Raw genomic sequence first — 16,674 nt, 5'->3', positions numbered from 1 at the left:
AGTGCGAGGACGGACTCCACTGCATTGTGCTGGGGTTGCAAAATTGGGCACTTCACTTAACGGCAGCCTTGCTTAGCAATGGAAACTCTGCAGCTCCCAGCTGCGGCCATTCAGACGAGGCCTGCCTAGATACACAACAGTCAGAGAAGTCCCCGGCTTCTCCTGCCTGAGCAAGGGGTTGGACTAGAAGACCTCCAGGGTCCCTTTCCAGCTCTGGTGATGTTGTGTCACCGGAAGCAAGCAAGAAGTCTCTGCTTTGAAATTCAACGGTTGTCTCCGGCCGCAACAAATCTTGTTTTGTTCGCTTTTCACGTTTCGCTGAACTGCAAATGAAGCTAGCTGAGGTGGCCATTTCCATTAATTACCGCATTGATTGTGTGTTACATTTAATACGTAAAAGCTGCCTTGAACCCGATTTGGTTTCAGGCAGAAGTAGGCAAATCTCCTCAATAAATATTGGCGGCATCATGTTCCAAGCAGGGATCTAGTAGCCCAAATGCGGCTGGGATCGACCGATCAATCTATCAGAACAGAGCTGGAAGGGACCTTGGAGGTCATCTAGTCCAACCCCCTGCTCAAGCAGGAGACCCTATACCATTTCAGACAAGTGGCTGTCCAGTCACTTCTTAAAAACCTCCCGGGATGGAGCATTCCCAATTTCAAGTGGCAAGCTGTTCCACTGGTTAATGGTCCTCATTGTTCAAGACGTTTTTCCTTAATTCCGGGTTGCTTCTCTCCTTGATGAGTTTCCATCCGTTGCTTCTTGCCCTTCCCTCAGGCGCTTTGGAGAACAGCTTGACCCCACCACTCTTCTTTATAACCGCGTTACTGACTTAACCGCAGTGGTTCACTTAACAACGGTGAGAAGAAAGGTTGTAAAATGGGGCAAAACTCACTCAACCCGAGGTCCCACTTAGCAACAGAAATTTTGGCTTCCGATGCGGCCATCCGTCGGGGACTAACTGTACTATTGTGATGATTATTATAACTTTCTCCAGCTTTTTGATAGGTAACTCAACGTAAGGACAACTGAATATATCGTCATTTAATTACTGGCAGTCCTCAGCCAATCAATCAATCGATCAGCTGGAAGAGACCTTGGAGGTCTTCTAGTCCCGCCCCCTGCTCAAGCAGGAGACCCTCCACCATTTCAATCAATCAATCCCAACAGAGCTGGAAGGGACCCTGAAGGTCATCTGGTCCAACCCCCTGCTCAAGCAGGAGACCCTAAGCCAGGGGTAGGCAACCTCGGCTCTTTTATGACTCGTGGACTTCAACTCCCAGAATTCCTGAGCCAGCCACGCTGAGGGGAAAGGGAGAGGTTTCCAAGCTGAGTCAGGCTGGCTCAGGAATTCTGGGAGTTGAAGTCCACGAGTCATAAAAGAGCCAAGGTTGCCTACCCCTGGCCTAGGCCGCCTTATGACTCGTGGACTTCAACTCCCAGAATTCCTGAGCCAGCCACGCTGAGGAGAAAGGGAGAGGTTTCCAGGCTGAGCCAGGCCGGCTCAGGAATTCTGGGAGTTGAAGTCCACGAGTCATAAAAGAGCCGAGGTTGCCTACCCCTGGCCTAGACCATTCCAGACAAGTGGCTGTCCAGTCTCTTCTTCAAAGCCTCCAGTGATGGAGCAGCCAGAACTTCTGGTGGCAAGTGGTTCCACTGGTTAATTGTTTCTCCTTAGTTCCAGGTTGCTTCTCTCCTCGATTAGTTTCCATCCGTTGCTTCTTCTCCTGCCTTCTGGTGCTTTGGAGAATAGGGGGACACCCCCCCTCTTCTTTGGGGCGGCCCCCCCAGTCCTTCTTTTCTCTAGTCTAGCCAAACCCAAATCCTGCAATTCTTCTTCACGTTTTAGCCTTCAGGCCTTTGATCATCTTAGTCGCTCTTCTGTTGATCAACCAGCTTCTCCTTCTTCATAGCGCTGCCCAGACTGGGGGGGTGGAAATGGATCCTGACAGCTGATCCCTGACTTTAGATCTTGGAAGAAAATCGGTTTCTTCCAGCGCCCACCCTGCCAGGTTGGACAACACTCCAGCAGCTTAACAATTTACATTCCTTTGGGGGTTTCCTCCCAAGTATTCTACATTACAGGTAGTCCCAACGTACAGTAGCTCATTTAAAGACCGTCAGAAGTTACAGAAGTTTGGGCTTATGACCAGTTTTCACACTTAACGACCGCTGCAGCATCCCCGCGGTCACATGACCGAAATGTGGACACTTGGCAACGGGTTCGTATTTACGACGGTCGCAGTGTCCTGGGGGGAGGGTCACGCGATCCCCTTTTGTGACCTTCTGACAAAGCACAGTCCACGGCGAAGCCCGATTCGCTTACAGACGTGAGACTGACCACTGCCGCGATTCACTTAACAACGGCGTCAAGGAAAAGTCCTTAAAACGGGGCAAAACTCACTTAACCGCTGCCTCACTTAGCGACGGACATGTGGGGCTCAACTGTGGCCGTTAAGTCGAGCACTACCCAGGAAACCAACAGCTGCAAAACATCTGGAGATCAAAACAAGATGACGCACCTGCAGAGCGGAACATTTCTTTACCTGAATCCAGACGCCGTGAATCATCTTCTCTTCTCCAGCCTGCTTTTTTCCACGTGGTTTAATTTCCACGGGTTTCATTCTCTGGAATTATTGGGGGGGTGGAGTATGTTGAGATAAAGACACCCCCCGCAAGTAATCAGCGAAGACATCCCCAGGTTCAGATCGCAGCCAGCGAGGTCTTAGCCCATTCGGTCCACGGAGGGATCTTTGAAAACCCTGCAGGGAAGAACAGAAAGATCTGGGTGCGCCACGCGCCAACGCTGCAGCTGGGCTCCGCACGCAAGGGGATGTGGCTGCAAGAACACATCCCGCTGAGACCGTTGCGTGTCCATGCGCGTGTTGACACAGTTTGGAAGTCTGCTGAGAAATACGCAGGAAGGAGAGACTTCCATTTGGGGTTTGTGAGATGCGGCAAGTGGATGAGAAAAACTCGCCAGACTTTCAAGGTTCTAGTCCTCAGTTTTATGTTTGTCCTCCTCCCCCCCCCCTCTCTCAGCCTTCTTCAGTCACAATAGAGCTGGAAGGGAACTCAGGGGTCTCCAATTCCTCCTCTTCCCATCCCTGTTTTGTGGATCTACTCTGTCCTCGATTTACAACTATTTGTTTTGCGGCCACTCAAAAGTTACAGCGGCGCTGGAAAACGGGACTTACGGTCCTCGCACTTACAACCGTCAAGAGCGTCCCTAGCACTCTTTAACCGTAGGGAGTCCTCGCTTAACGGCCTTCAGCTGGGACCAGAATCTCCCGTCAATAAGTGAGGAAGGTGAAATATCACACGATAGCACCGCTTCGCGATGGCAGTCCTGACTGCGGTCGCAAAACGAGGACCTCACAGTTCTCCCGCCCTGCCAATCCCTCTACAGTTCGTGTGATAAATTTAGAGGCTGTGCAGGGCGACTCTACTCTTGTTCCATTCCATTCCATAATTCTACTCAACTCCTACTTCTACTCGTACTCTTAATTCTATCCATTCTTTCTCTATTCTATTCCATTCTATTCTATATTCCAATATCTGTTCTATTCTGTTCCGTTCTATTTTTCCTTCCATTCCATTCCATTGACTTTTGCTTGTCAGAAGGTTGCGAAAGGGGAATCACATGACCCCAGGGCACTGGGACCGTCATAAATATGAGTCAGTTGCCAAGTGTCTGAATTTTGATCACCTGACTACGGGGATGTTGCAACGGTCGTAAGTGCAGGAAACGGTCCTAAGTCCCTCGCTTCAGTGCTGCTGTAACTTTGAATGGTCCCTGATTGAACTCTTGTTTTAAGTTGAGGACTCACCTGTAATCAGCATTTTACAAGCGGGAGGTGAATCGAAAAGGGAAGAGAAGGAACAGGACAAAACAAAGCTATTTTTTTTTAAAAAAAAATTAAATTTACAGAACCAAGGCCCCCAGCTGAACCAGAAGCAGCAGAGAAGCAGAAGCGATGGGAAGGGGCAGTGGGCGAAAGGGGGTCCCCAGAAGAACCGGGGTGCGCCCAGGGCACCGGCCTTACCCGCCAAGACACCTGGGCAGGGATCACAAGGCCCATGAGTCTCATCTGCAGGTCCCCGGGCTGCCCAGCATGAGGGGCCGTGGGAATCCAGCCTGCCCCATCTCCCTTTAAATCCGGATCGAAGGTTCCCCCAGAGGACGGGAGGAAACGGACATAAGTCCGAGTCGAAGGCAGAAACAGCCACAAGCCAGGCCCGAACGGCAAGATGGAGAGGAAGAGCGAAAAGAGGAAACGGATCATGAGGTAGCAGCCCACGTGTGCGTCGTGGCAAAGATACACACAAGCACACAAAAAGCTTCTGCAGGATGTGGTCAGCCGCCAAGATGGACGCCAAGGTTTTTCCGGTTACGCAACAGGCAGATTCATGCTTCTCCTCCTTGTGTAGGCCCGAAGCCAATGCAGATCATCCTCGAATTAACAACCGTTCAAAGTTACAAGGGCACAGAAAACGCTGGGTTCTGTTTCGTCACGCTTAACGACCGTTTGCAGCCATCCCCTGGGGTCAAAATTCAGACCCTTGGCAACCGGCTCATATTTACGACGGTCGCAGCGTCCCGGGATTGCGTGATGCCCTTTTGGCAGCCTTCTGACAAGCAAAGTCAACGGGGGGGGGGGAGCCAGATTCGCTTAACGACCGGGTGACTAATTTAACCACCGCGGTGATTCACGTAACAACGGTGGCAAGACAGGTCGCAAAATGGGGCAGAATTCACTTAGCAACAGTCCCGTTAGCAACAGGAATTTTGGGCTGCAGGAGACCTGCCTTTATCGCTCTCTTGAAAGCTGGCCGGACAGGTTTTGATTGATTGATTGATTTTTATCCCACTTTATTCAGTTATAAGTAAATGAAGGAGGCAAACTGTCTAATGCTGCTTCCTTCTCCTGTTTCCCCACAACAACCCTGTGAGGTAGGGTGGGATGGACTGAGACAGAGAGATGGGGGGGAAGAGTTCGGCCAAAACCATCCAATGAATGCCTAAGAACTAGAACTCACTGTTCTCCTGGTGGTCAGCCCAAAATCACCCAGCTGGCTTTCATGTGTAAGGCAGGACTAGAACTCACCATCTCCTGGTGATTGGCCCCAAGTCATCCAGTTAGCTTTCATGCCTAAGACGGGACGAGAATTCCCCGGCTCCTGGTGGGTCGGCCCAAAATCACCCAGCCAGCTTTCATGCCTAAAGTAGGACTAGAATTCACTGTCTCCTAGTGGTTGGCCCAAAGTCACCCAGCTGGCTAAAAAGGGACTAGAATTCACCGTCTCCTAGTGAATGGCCAAGAAACCCAGCTTTTGTGCCTGAGACAGGACTAGAATTCACCATTTCCTGGTGACTGGCACAAAATCACCCATGCCTAGTGCGGGACTAGAACTCACACCCTCCCAAGTTTCTAAGCCAGCACCTTTACCACTAGCTCTCAAACTTGCAAGACCCCCTTCAGAAATAGCCGAAGTGACCGGTTGCAGAGATAGCAAGGGGGGGGGGGGAAGCAGGCAGACCTACTTACTTCTAGCCCCTGATCCTCCCTTCACACCTGGGCGGTGTGTGTGTGTGTGTATGTCACATCCCCGGCAAAACCCGCTGTCATGGTTAAACAATAACAGAGTTGGTAGGGACCTTGGAGGTCTTCTAGTCCAACCCCATGCTCAGGCAGGAAAAAGGGAGGGGTGCCCTCAATCTGGCAGGGGCCAAATGCACCCTTCAAAGCAGTAGTCCGCATGACCCCCGATTCAAATTAGGGAAAGTGAAGACACCAAGCCAGGATGAGGCACTCAACCGTTTCTCGATTTTGCATCGATCAGGTTCTTTGCGCAACCAGGTTGTGTGAATGCAGGCAGCCAAGCTGATGGCTTTGTAGGTCTGCAAGGGGGAAGAGATCTCCTAGCCCAGGCAAACAAGTGTGCACAGCCAGGCTGGACCTGGGGGAGGACCGGCATCCCACCGGACCTATCTTTCCATCGTCCTTCCCAGCCGGTCAAGGAACGTTTGGAAACTTTTTCGGACATCCTGTCCTTGAAGGGGGAAAAAACTGCATTGTGTGGGAAAGGACACCAAAGTTGATAACACCAGCTGCAAACACCTCCTGCTTGCTCCCCTCCACCCAGCACACAAAAGACAGACACAAAAACACACATACACTCGACAAATTCTTGTCTTTCTCTGGGGCTGCATTCACACAACTCAGTCAACACTGGGGAGAAAATTGAGCCATGTTCTGGCTTGGGTGTACGCTGAGTTACCCCAATACACTCGACAAACACCTGCTTTTCTCAGGGGCTGCATTCACACAACTCGGTCAACACCGGGGAGAAAATTAAACCATGTTCTGGCTTGGGTGTACTCTGAGTTAACCCAATACACTCGACAAACATGTTTTTCTGTGGGGCTGCATTCACAGAACTTGGTCAACCCCAAAGAGAAAATTAAGCCATGTTCTGGCTTGGTTGTACTCTGAGTTACCCCATTACACTTGACAAACTCCTGTCTTTCTTGGGGGCTGCATTCACACAACTCGGTCAACACTGGGGAGAAAATTAAGCCATGTTCTGGCTTGGTTGTACTCAGCAAACTTCTGTCTTTCTCAGAGGCTGCATTCACACAACTCGGTCAACACTGGACAGAAAATTAAGCCACGTTCTGGCTTGGGTGTACTATAAAATACCTTCTGGCAACTGACTTAGTTTTCTCCCAGCCGTCCGCAATTAAACAAGGATAACATTAACTGAGTTTAGCACAGGGTATGCTTGTATCCCCATCCAGACGTGAGGGGGACCCCAGCCATTTGAGATCGCTTGCCTTCCTGTGTTTTAGGATATTTTAGGATTCCTGGGCAGATTCAATCTCCAAATAGGGCAATCTGGAATGCTCCAAAGCTTGCGCCGGGGAGAATGGGCACTGCAGTCCCGAGACCGTGGCTTTCCTGCCAGTTCGCCCACATTATGACAATGGGTACAGCTATAGTCCTTGACTTACGACCAGAAAGGAGCCCCGAACTTCTGCTGCTAAGCAAGACATTGGTTAAGTGAGATTTGTGCCCCATTTTTATGACCTTTCTCGCTACGGTCATTCAGCAAATCACTGCAGGGGTTCAGTTAGTGACATGGCTGCTAAGTGAATCTGGCTTCTGGACTGACTTTGCCTGTCAAGAGGTTCGCAAAAGGGGATCTCACCTGATCCCGGGACCGTCGTAAATACGAGTCACTTGCCAAGCCTCCGAATTCTGATTATGTGACCACAAGGGGTCGTTAAGTGTGAAAAACGCTTTTCCCAGTGCCCTTGTAACTTCCCACGGTCATGAAACGAACGGTTGTTAAGTCGAACACTTACTGGTTTTGCGGTGTTGTGGGTTTTTTTTAATTTCTAATTTTAGTTTGCACATTTTGTGCACTGCAGTGCCCGGTGGATGACTCAGCCCGATGCGCCAGCCAGCAAACCACACCTTGTGCCAACCTGTGAAAACCTGGATTGTTATGTCTGGTTGCTAATGCCAGGCGAGACGAATTCCGGCCTGGCATGAATTCTTCCGGGGGAAATCGGGCGCCCCACTTTGCAGAGCCAGCAGCCTCTCTGCCCCCCCCCCGATCTGTTAAAGTTACAGAATGACATCTGGAAGGGACCTTGGAGGTCTTCTAGTCCAACCCCCTGCTCAGGCAGGAGACCCTAACCCATTTCAGACAAATGGCTGTCCAGTCTCTTCTTAAAAGCCTCCAGTGATGGAGCAGCCACAACTTCTGATGGCAAAGCGGTTCCACTGGTTAATTACAGAATAAGAGAGTTGGAAGGGACCTTGGAGGTGAAATAGAATAGAGCTGGAAGGGATCCTGGAGGTCTTCTAGTCCAGCCCCCTGCTCCAGCAGGAGACCCTATATCATCTCGGACAAGTGACTGTCCAGTCTCTTCTTAAAAATTCTCCAGTGATGGAGCGCCCACGATTTCTGGTGGCAAGCCGTTCCACTGGTTAATTGTCCTCACTGTCAGGAGGTTTTCTCTTAGTTCCAGGTTGCTTCTCTCCTTGGATGATGATGATGATGATGATGGTGGTGGTGGTGGTGGTGGTGATGATGATGCTTCTTGTCCTGCCTTCAGGCGCTTTGGAGAATAGCTTGACTCCCTCTTCTTTGGGGCAGCCCCTGAGAGACTGGAAGACTGCTATCATGTCTCCCCTATCTTTTCAACTTCAACACAACAGGGCGCAACCTTGGCATCCAAGCCATTGTGTCTCGGCTGATTACAAGCCATTCCTTTCCTTAAAGGGGGGAGTTGGGGGGGGTGGGGTAGAAGGCCACCATCTGACCTGGCCTGGCCCTGCGAATATCCAATCAGGGTATTCCTTAAGCACCCCTCCCTCCTCCTCTGCCACATTCTGGGGCTGGACTAGAAGACCTTCAAGGTCCCTTCCAGCTCTATTCTATTCTATTGTATATTCTGTTCTGTTCCCACCTTGAGATCCTTGATCCAGAAGGCCAGGCACAGAGTGCGAATTGCACCCTCACGTCTCAAAGCCTCCGTCTTTGCTTTGCGTGTAGATCGAGGGCTTCTGCACCGGAGACAAATCCATTCTATTCTATTCTATTCTATTCTATTCTATTCTATTCTATTCTGTTCTGTTCCTATTTACATTCTATTCTAATCTTTCTCCTATTCTATTCTATTCTATTCTATTCCATTTCATTATTCTATTCTATTCTATTCTATTCTTATTCTATTCTATTCCATTTCATTATTCTATTCTATTCTATTCTATTCCATTTCATTATTCTATTCTATTCTATTCTTATTCTATTCTATTCCATTTCATTATTCTATTCTATTCTATTCTATTCTATTCTTATTCTATTCTATTCCATTTCATTATTCTATTCTATTCTATTCTATTCTATTCTATTCTTATTCTATTCTATTCCATTTCATTATTCTATTCTATTCTATTCTATTCTATTCTATTCTATTCTATCCAGAATAGAATACTCACGCTGGCTGAGGAATTCTGGGAGTTGAAGTCCACAAGTCATCAAAGGGCCAAATTTGAAGACCCCTGACCTAGACCGTTTCAGACAAGGTACTGTCTCTAGTCTGTTCTTGAAAACCTCCAGTGATGGGAGCGCCCAGAACTTGTGAAGGCAAGCTATGCAATCAGAAGAGAGCGGGAAGGGACCTTGGAGGTCATCTAGTCCAGCCCCCTCCTCAAGCAGGAGACCCTATACCATTTCAGACAAGCCCGCTGTCCAATCCCTTCTTACTGTTGGAACTTCTGAACAATCACTCAATCGGGGGTAGGCAACCTTGGCTCTTTTATGACTCGTGGACTTCAACTCCCAGAATTCCTCAGCCAGCTCAAGAATTCTGGGAGTCGGCAGTCCACGAGTCATAAAAGAGCCAAGGTTGCCTACCCCTGCACTAAATGAATGACTTAAGTAGTCCTAAACTTACAGTCCACAGCAAAGGTGGATTCACCTAACAACCGTGTGACTACCTTAACAACCACAGTGATTCGCTTTACAACCGTGGGAAAGAAAGTCGTAAAATGGGGGAACCTCGCGCCACTGTCTCGCCCAGCAACAGAAATGTTGGCTTTAATTGACGTGGAGGAGAACTTGGTAGTTTTCCCAAGAAAAAATGGGCTGCTATTTGTGCAGCCCGTGGATATGGGGTTAGACTAGATGACCTCCTGGATTCCTTCCTACCCTATGATTCTTGGGGACCAATTGCTCCCCCATGCTTCCGGCTTTTTTTTTCCCCTTACAGCTTAAAAATAAACCAAAATATGGATGTAAATGCAGAACAGATTAAGAAAGACACTGAAGCCGATGCACCTGAATTAGACTTGCGGATTGGCTTGCTGACTCGAGCTCACCGTTTACTCCTTCCAAAAGGAGCAGATTGCCAGGAACCTTCCTTAAGTACTGTAACCTAGAAAAAGTACATGATAAATCACGGGCAAGTCATCTAATTTTGATATTATACGTTTAATTTGGGAAGGGGGTGGGCAATAACCCAAATCCTATACTTTACCCCCCCCAAAAAAACCACCACCTCTCAGATGCTGCTTCTGTGCTTTGCTAAGGAAAATCTTGGTGACGATGAGGACCAGCACCATGCTATTTTCATTTTGGAAGGCAGAAGTTGTAACAACCCCCCCCCAACCCCAGGTTGAGTGGGTTGTTGGTCCCTGACTTGGCTTTCCTTTTTGCAGAATTCCAGCGCCCCCCCATCCATGAGATTTCTTGCAATCTCCCTTCGGGACGGGAGTTCAGAACTGTGAAATATAAATTTAATCTAAATAATCCTCTCTTTCTCTTACTAAGGGTAACATCTGTTCCTGGAGAAGGGATCAACTGGGAGAAGGGGGGGGGGGAAACCACCAGTTAACTGCTGGACAACTAACCCCACTTCCCCCTTTTAACTAATCGACGTTAAATTGCATCATTTTAGCCTATAATTTCTTGCACAACCCGCGCGCTTTGCAACTAAACCTCGTTCCGTTATGCAAAGCATCCCTTTGCTGGGCAATCCGCTTTTTCTTTCGTTTAACAACTAAAAGGCGGTGCGGTTGCAAGCTACTGGAAACGTAACGCATACACACACAGACACAATTCCACCAACTTAAACCCCTTGTGCCAAGCTTCCCTTTTCTGCGGATTTGATAATATTTTCTTTCCTTTTCAAACAAAAGTGGCGTTGGTTGCAATTCCCGGAAATGCAACACAAAGACACACCAACACACACACCCACACCCACAAATTCCACCAACGCAGAAGCCAGGGACCCCAAATAAACTCGAAGGGGGGTCCGTCAAACCAGATTCCCAACAGACCCGAGATCAAACGGGCCAAGCTTTGCAACCAAGGATTCCTTCCGCCGCGCGTCTCTTACCTGCTCGATGCCTCCGTCCAGACGTGCCGTGCGACCTTCCAGAGAGAAGCGGGCATCGACCCGAAGACACGACACCCCCACCCCACCCCCGCCGTCTGCACCCGGGACTGCGTCTTCACCCGGCCCGGCCGGTGCTAGAGCCCGCGATCCTGAGCTCTTTCTAGACACGCGTACCGTCTCCTCCCTTGCAAGAGTCACGTCTGAGCGCCGCCGAGCCCCGGCCGGGAAACGGCGCCCCCTAGCGGCTACGAGGCACCACGACGACGCTTCCGGGCAGAAAAGTTGCGCGGGTCTCTCAATTGCACCGGCTGGAGCAAGCCGAGCAATCGCGAGGTTGAGCTTTTTGCAAGCGGGAGCCCGCGGGCGACGGGTGCAAATCTCCGCCGGGGGAAAAAAGAGCCGCCGTGGGTTGCGCTGCGAGGTGTAAAAGCCTTTGCAAGCGGACGACCGCGGGCGACGGGTGCAAATCTCCGCCGGGGAAAAAAAGAGTCGTCGTGGGTTGCGCTGCGAGGTGTAAAAGCCTTTGCAAGCGGGAGCCCGCGGGCGACGGGTGCAAATCTGACAATGGGCAAAGAGACGCCGGGGTTGCGTACTGGATACGCCTGGTGCCCAGTCCTGCACGGGGAAGACAAAGAGCCAAGGCGGCAGGACTAGAATAGAATAGAATAGAGCTAGAAGGGACCCTCCGAGGTCGTCTAGTCCAGCCCCCCGCTCAACCAGCAGACCCTATATACCATTTCCGACAACTGACCGTCTAGTGTCTTTTCCTAAAAACCTCCGGAGGCGGAGCGACCACGACTAAGCTCGCAGGCTATGCCGCCCGCGAGGAAGCGGGAGATTTAAGGACGACTAAAGAAAGGCAGGCAGGCAGGCAGGCAGTCCCACTGGTCAAGCTTCCCGATGACACCAGCAAACCCGCTACTGCAGGTGTTGACCACGGGGCCGTCTAGGCCAGCGGGTCGTCGAGGCCAGCGTTTCCCAACCTTAGGAACTTGGAAGATGCGTGGACTTCAACTCCCAGAATTCCCCAGCCAGCTATAGCTGGCTGGGGAATTCTGGGAGTTGAAGTCCACGCATCTTCCAAGTTCCTAAGGTTGGGAAACGCTGGTCTAGGCTGGCAGAGGTGCCAGGCTCCGTCCCCCGACGGTCGGGAAGAGAGGGCCGTTGGCCCGGCTTCTTCCCCGCTGCAAAGGGCGGCTCTCCTCCGCTCTTCACGCAGCCGGGCCGGCTGCTCTGTCGGCGTCCAGGCTGGCCAAGCCGACCACCGACGGCCTCACGGCGGCTCCCGTCCGGCTTGCACCCCGCGGCCGCGCTCCCCTTGCTCCTGCACGCCCCGCCGCTCGTCGCCCTCCTGCCCGGCCGAGGGGTCTCCCGCCGGGCCGCCTGCCCACCGCGGCCGCCCCGACGGCGAGTCCCGGCCTTGGCGCTCGCCCTGCGGCTGGTGCTGGGCGCGGAGGCCCACCTCCTGCCGGCCCACCGCCCGGCTCGCCTGCGCCACGCAGCCCACCCACCCCGAGCCCGGGCCAGGCTGCCTTCTCGACCGTCGGGGCGGCGACTCTGCGCCGGCCGGCCGGGGCTGCTCCTCCTGGACGCCGCAGCGCTGCTCTCCGCGGCGGCCCGTCTGCTCCTGCGCCCCCGCGCCCTCCCGCTCGCCGGCCCAGAGCACCCAGCCGCCCCCCGTCCACGGCAGCCCGACGGCCCGCGCCCGACGGCGACCCCGCCCGCCCGACGGCGCCTGGCTCTCCCTCTGTCCCTCCTCCTCCTCCTCCTCCTCCTCCCTCTCGGCCGGCCGCAGGGCTTCCTCCTGCACCCAGACGCCCCAGGCCTGCTCCTGGACGGCGCCCACCAAGCCGCCCGCCTCCTGGACGCCGCGGCTCAGCCCCAGCGCCTCCTGCACCCAGCACGGCCGGATGGCTCAGCCACGCCGACGGCTTGGCCAACCCTCGCCGGCCAAGCTCTCCTGCCCGCTCGGGGGAGGGAGGGGGATAAAGGGTGAAAGCTCGACGGGGCGTCCCTTGAACTTCCCCCACGCCCTCCCCCCCTCAGGAAGCCTGTGCGACCCCCGCCGGCCGGAATCGCCTCACCCGGGGGGGCTCCTGCCGGCTCAGGGACTGGGAAAGCTGGACGGGGCGCCCCTTGAACTTGCCCCACGCCCTCCCCCCCTCCGGAAGCCTCTGCGACCCCCACCGGCCGGAATCGCCTCACCCGGGGGGTCTTCTGCCGGCTCGGGGACGGGGAAAGCTCGACGGGGCGCCCCTTGGACTTGCCCCACGCCCTCCCCCTTCCCTCCGGAAGCCTGTGCGACCCCCGCCGGCCGGAATCGCCTCGCCGGGGGAGGGGCTCCTGCCCGCGCGGATGCCGCAGGGGAGACGTCGAGGGTCCTGGCGCCGTCGGTGGGGTGTTGGCAAGGCAGGCGGAGGGGTCGTTCCTCCGGGCGGGTGGGCTGGAGGGGGGTGGTCTCTGGTCTCCGGAGCCCCCCACCCCTCGCGCGGAGGTTGCACCGCCCGGCAGCTTCTCCGGATGCGGGGCAGCGCCGGCGAGGCTGGACGGAGGCTGCGGCCGAAGCGGCGAGCAAGACGACGGCAGGCCAAAGAAAAGAAAAGAAAGAAAGAATCAAAAAAAAAAGGGAAAAAAGCGCTCCGCTCGTCACTTCTCCGCTCGGGTTATGTAAGCGGGCCGCGATGACGACGCAGCTCCGGGAGGCAGCACCGCGCGTCCTCGCCACGGGCCGCCGGGCGCGGGCCGAGCTCTTCTTCTTCCCCCGGGCAAAAGGACGAAGAGGAGGAGGAGGATGCGCCGGGTCGAGTGGTCCAGCCGTTCCTGCATCCCTGCATCCTTCCGGGCGCAACTGGGAGGCGGAGCAGAGACCGGCTGCACCGGAGGAGAGCCGGCGGGGGGGGGGTGAGGGAGGGAGGCTGTGGCGCAGTGGGGAGGGCTGCCAAAACTGCGTGGACACCTTCCGCGGGGGGGGGACCCGCACCGGTGGCGCTCTTGGGAGGGGGGAGCGGGCGGGGGGGTGGGGTGTCTGCAACCTGCTAAGGCCGGCTGAGCAGAAAAGTTTGGCCAATTCAACTTGGGGAGGGTCTGCCCTGTCCCCGGGTTACGCCGGCGTCCTCGGGGATGCGGCGGCGGCTGTTGTACGGGAAGGTCACCGCGCGCCCCCCCTCCCTCCGTGCTTCTGCAAGCTTGCGCCCGCCAGCCTTCCAGGCGAGCTGGAAGGCTGCCGCTTCGGAAAGCGAAACGAAACCGGATTTGCGGAAATGATGCATCGTTTTTCGGATGTTAGGCGAGCCGCGGGAAGGGGATTGTTACACAACGGCTCATTCAAAGAGGCTGGGGTCGTGCAACGTGCTAAATAAATAATTTATTTTTTTTTAAAAGAAAGAATCGCGAATGCACGTGTGAACTCGTGACCCGACCTGGGTTAGCGTGTCGTGTGAACGCAGCCCTTGTCTGTATTAGGAAGGTCGGTCTTTGTTTGAGCCAGGACAGCTGTAGCTGCAGCAAGATGGAAAAGAACAGAAAGTGATAAAATAACACAAACTCGAGTTATGCAAAGAAAAAGCTCGTTCTGCTTTCTCGGATTTTCTGGGCAACTTTGGGATAAATGTCAAGGACAGCAAACCCGTGATTGTAAAGGCAGAAACACCAGCTGATTCTCGTTGCTCCCGCTGGCAAGGAGAGAAGTTTGGTGATGGGTGAAGAGAAGGAAGGAAGGAAGGAAGGAAGGAAGGAAGGAAGGAAGGAAGGAAGGAAGGGAATTGGAACATTGGAGGAGGGAATGAAGGAGGGAAAAGGAAGAATAAAAAGTAAAAGAGGGAAAGAAAAAAGGGAGAGAAAGAAAGATAAGACAGAGCAAAGAAAGAAAAAGAGAAGGAAAGAAAAAAAAACATTTGAAAGGGTTTGAGGCTCATGGATCTGCCTGCTTCCTCAAGAACTGAAAATGCATTACCATCCGGTGGCTAGCCCAGCGTTCCTCAACCGTGGCAATTTGAAGATGGGTGGACTTCAACTCCCAGAATTCTCCAGCCAGCATGGCTTGGCTGAGGAATTCTGGGAATTGAAGTCCACAAGTAAGTCATTAAAAAAAAGGGCCACGTTTGAAGACCCCCTGCCCCAAGGGAAGACCCACCGAAGCAACAGAGAATTTCACTTTTTCCTCCGAAATAACAAGGATGGCCTTTTTAAAAAAAAATTATATTTCGATTTATATATTTACATTTCAACTTTCTAAACCGTCCGTCTCCCTCAAAGAAAAAAAAAAAGGACCCGGGTGATGTGCAACGTCACAGAACCAATAAGTAAAACAAGGTAGAAAAAAATGAATATTTAAAATTACATTAATTTTATTTGCTCCATTCGGACAAAGAAGTTTTCAGCTGGCAACTGAAAGACAAAACTGGAATTGCTCACCCAGGGATGCAACCTGTCCAGTCTCTTCTTGAAAATCTCCAGTGATGGAGCACCAACAAATAATAATAATAATAATAATAATAATAATAATAATAATAATAATAATAATAATAATAATAATAAATAATGATGATGATGATGGAAGGGACCTTGGAGGTCATCTAGTCCAACCCCCTGCTCAAGCAGGAAAGCCTATACCATTTCAGACGAATGGCTGTCCAGTCTCTTCTTAAAAACTTCCAGTGTTGGAGCATTCACCGCTTCTGGAGGCAGGTTGTTCCACTGGTTAATTGTTCTAACTGTCAGGAAGTTTCTCCTTAGTTCTAGGTTGCTTCTCTCCTTGATGAGTTTCCATCCGTTGCTTCTTCTGGAGGCAAGGAGTTCCACTGGTAATTGGCCCAAAGTCACTCAGTTGGTTTTCATGCCTAAGGCGGGACCAGAACTAGCCGTCTCCTGGTTTCACTCCTGGTGCCTTAGCCACTAGTCAAAACTTAACCAGCCCTTCCTGGAAAATGTCCAGTTTTGGCATTCAGCCTGGCTTTATAAGCAAAGCAATATTCGGGGTGGGTGTGGGTGATGCATCATCAGCCTTGGCCCAGGTTCGCCTGGCGCGCCAGTTGCGGCCCTATCTAGACCGGGATGCCCTGCGTACGGTCACTCATGCGCTCGTGACCTCTCGTTTGGACTACTGCAACGCTCTCTACATGGGGCTGCCCTTGAGGACCACTCAGAGGCTCCAACTGGTACAGAATGCAGCCGCGAGAGTCGTGTTGGGAGTCTCCCGCTACTCCCATGTTACACCTCTGCTCCGTGAGCTGCATTGGCTCCCAGTTGTCTTCCGAGTGAGATTCAAGGTTCTGGTAATGGTGTTTAAGGCCCTACATGGCATGGGTCCGGAGTACCTAAGGGATCACCTGCTGCCGGCATCAACTTCCCTTCGCCCTGTGCGTTCCCACAGAGAGGGTCTCCTCAGGGTGCCACCGGTCAGAGAATGTCGGTTGGTGACCCCCAGGGGGAGGTCCTTCTCTGTGGGCGCCCCGGATTTATGGAATTGGTTGCCGGTTGCGCTCCGGATGGCACCTGACCTTCGCTCCTGCCGACGCGATCTGAAGACTCACTTGTTCGAACAAGCCGGCCTGGCCTGATAGGGGATGGGTTGGGATTTTATTGTTGTTTTTAATATATCTATTTATTGTTTTAGCTTGGGCATTGTGTTTCATTCTTTTTAAACTTTTGTATCTTTGTATTTTTATATGTTTGCCCTGTTCACCGCCCTGAGTCCTTCGGGAGAAGGGCGGTATACAAATAAAATTATTATTATCATTATTATTATCTATTATTTTTT

The 16,674-nt window shown here is 52.4% G+C and overlaps 1 protein-coding gene and 1 long non-coding RNA gene across 4 annotated transcripts in view; one reads left to right on the top strand and one right to left on the bottom strand.

Moving 5' to 3' along the window:
- The window catches only part of TNK2 (tyrosine kinase non receptor 2), a gene marked incomplete at its 3' end in the record, with an annotated part of 103,433 nt that extends 92,096 nt beyond the window's left edge, over positions 1 to 11,337 (bottom strand). Inside the window, exons 1-2 of the mRNA XM_083364853.1 lie at positions 10,917 to 11,337; positions 2,548 to 2,763 (exon numbers count right to left, since the gene is read on the bottom strand). Coding sequence (XP_083220979.1) covers positions 2,548 to 2,625 — 78 coding nt within the window. The 5' untranslated portion in view covers positions 2,626 to 2,763; positions 10,917 to 11,337. The remainder of the gene's footprint in view (positions 1 to 2,547; positions 2,764 to 10,916) is intronic.
- The window catches only part of LOC310641209, a 276,109-nt gene that overhangs the window by 98,715 nt on the left and 160,720 nt on the right, over positions 1 to 16,674 (top strand). The window lies entirely within an intron of this gene.

This window comes from Vipera ursinii (genome assembly GCF_947247035.1).
Source record: "Vipera ursinii genome assembly, chromosome: 5".
In the NCBI taxonomy this organism is placed as follows: Eukaryota; Metazoa; Chordata; class Lepidosauria; order Squamata; family Viperidae; genus Vipera; species Vipera ursinii.
Note: the sequence above shows the minus strand (reverse complement) of the source record. Positions and strands in the feature narration are given on the sequence as shown.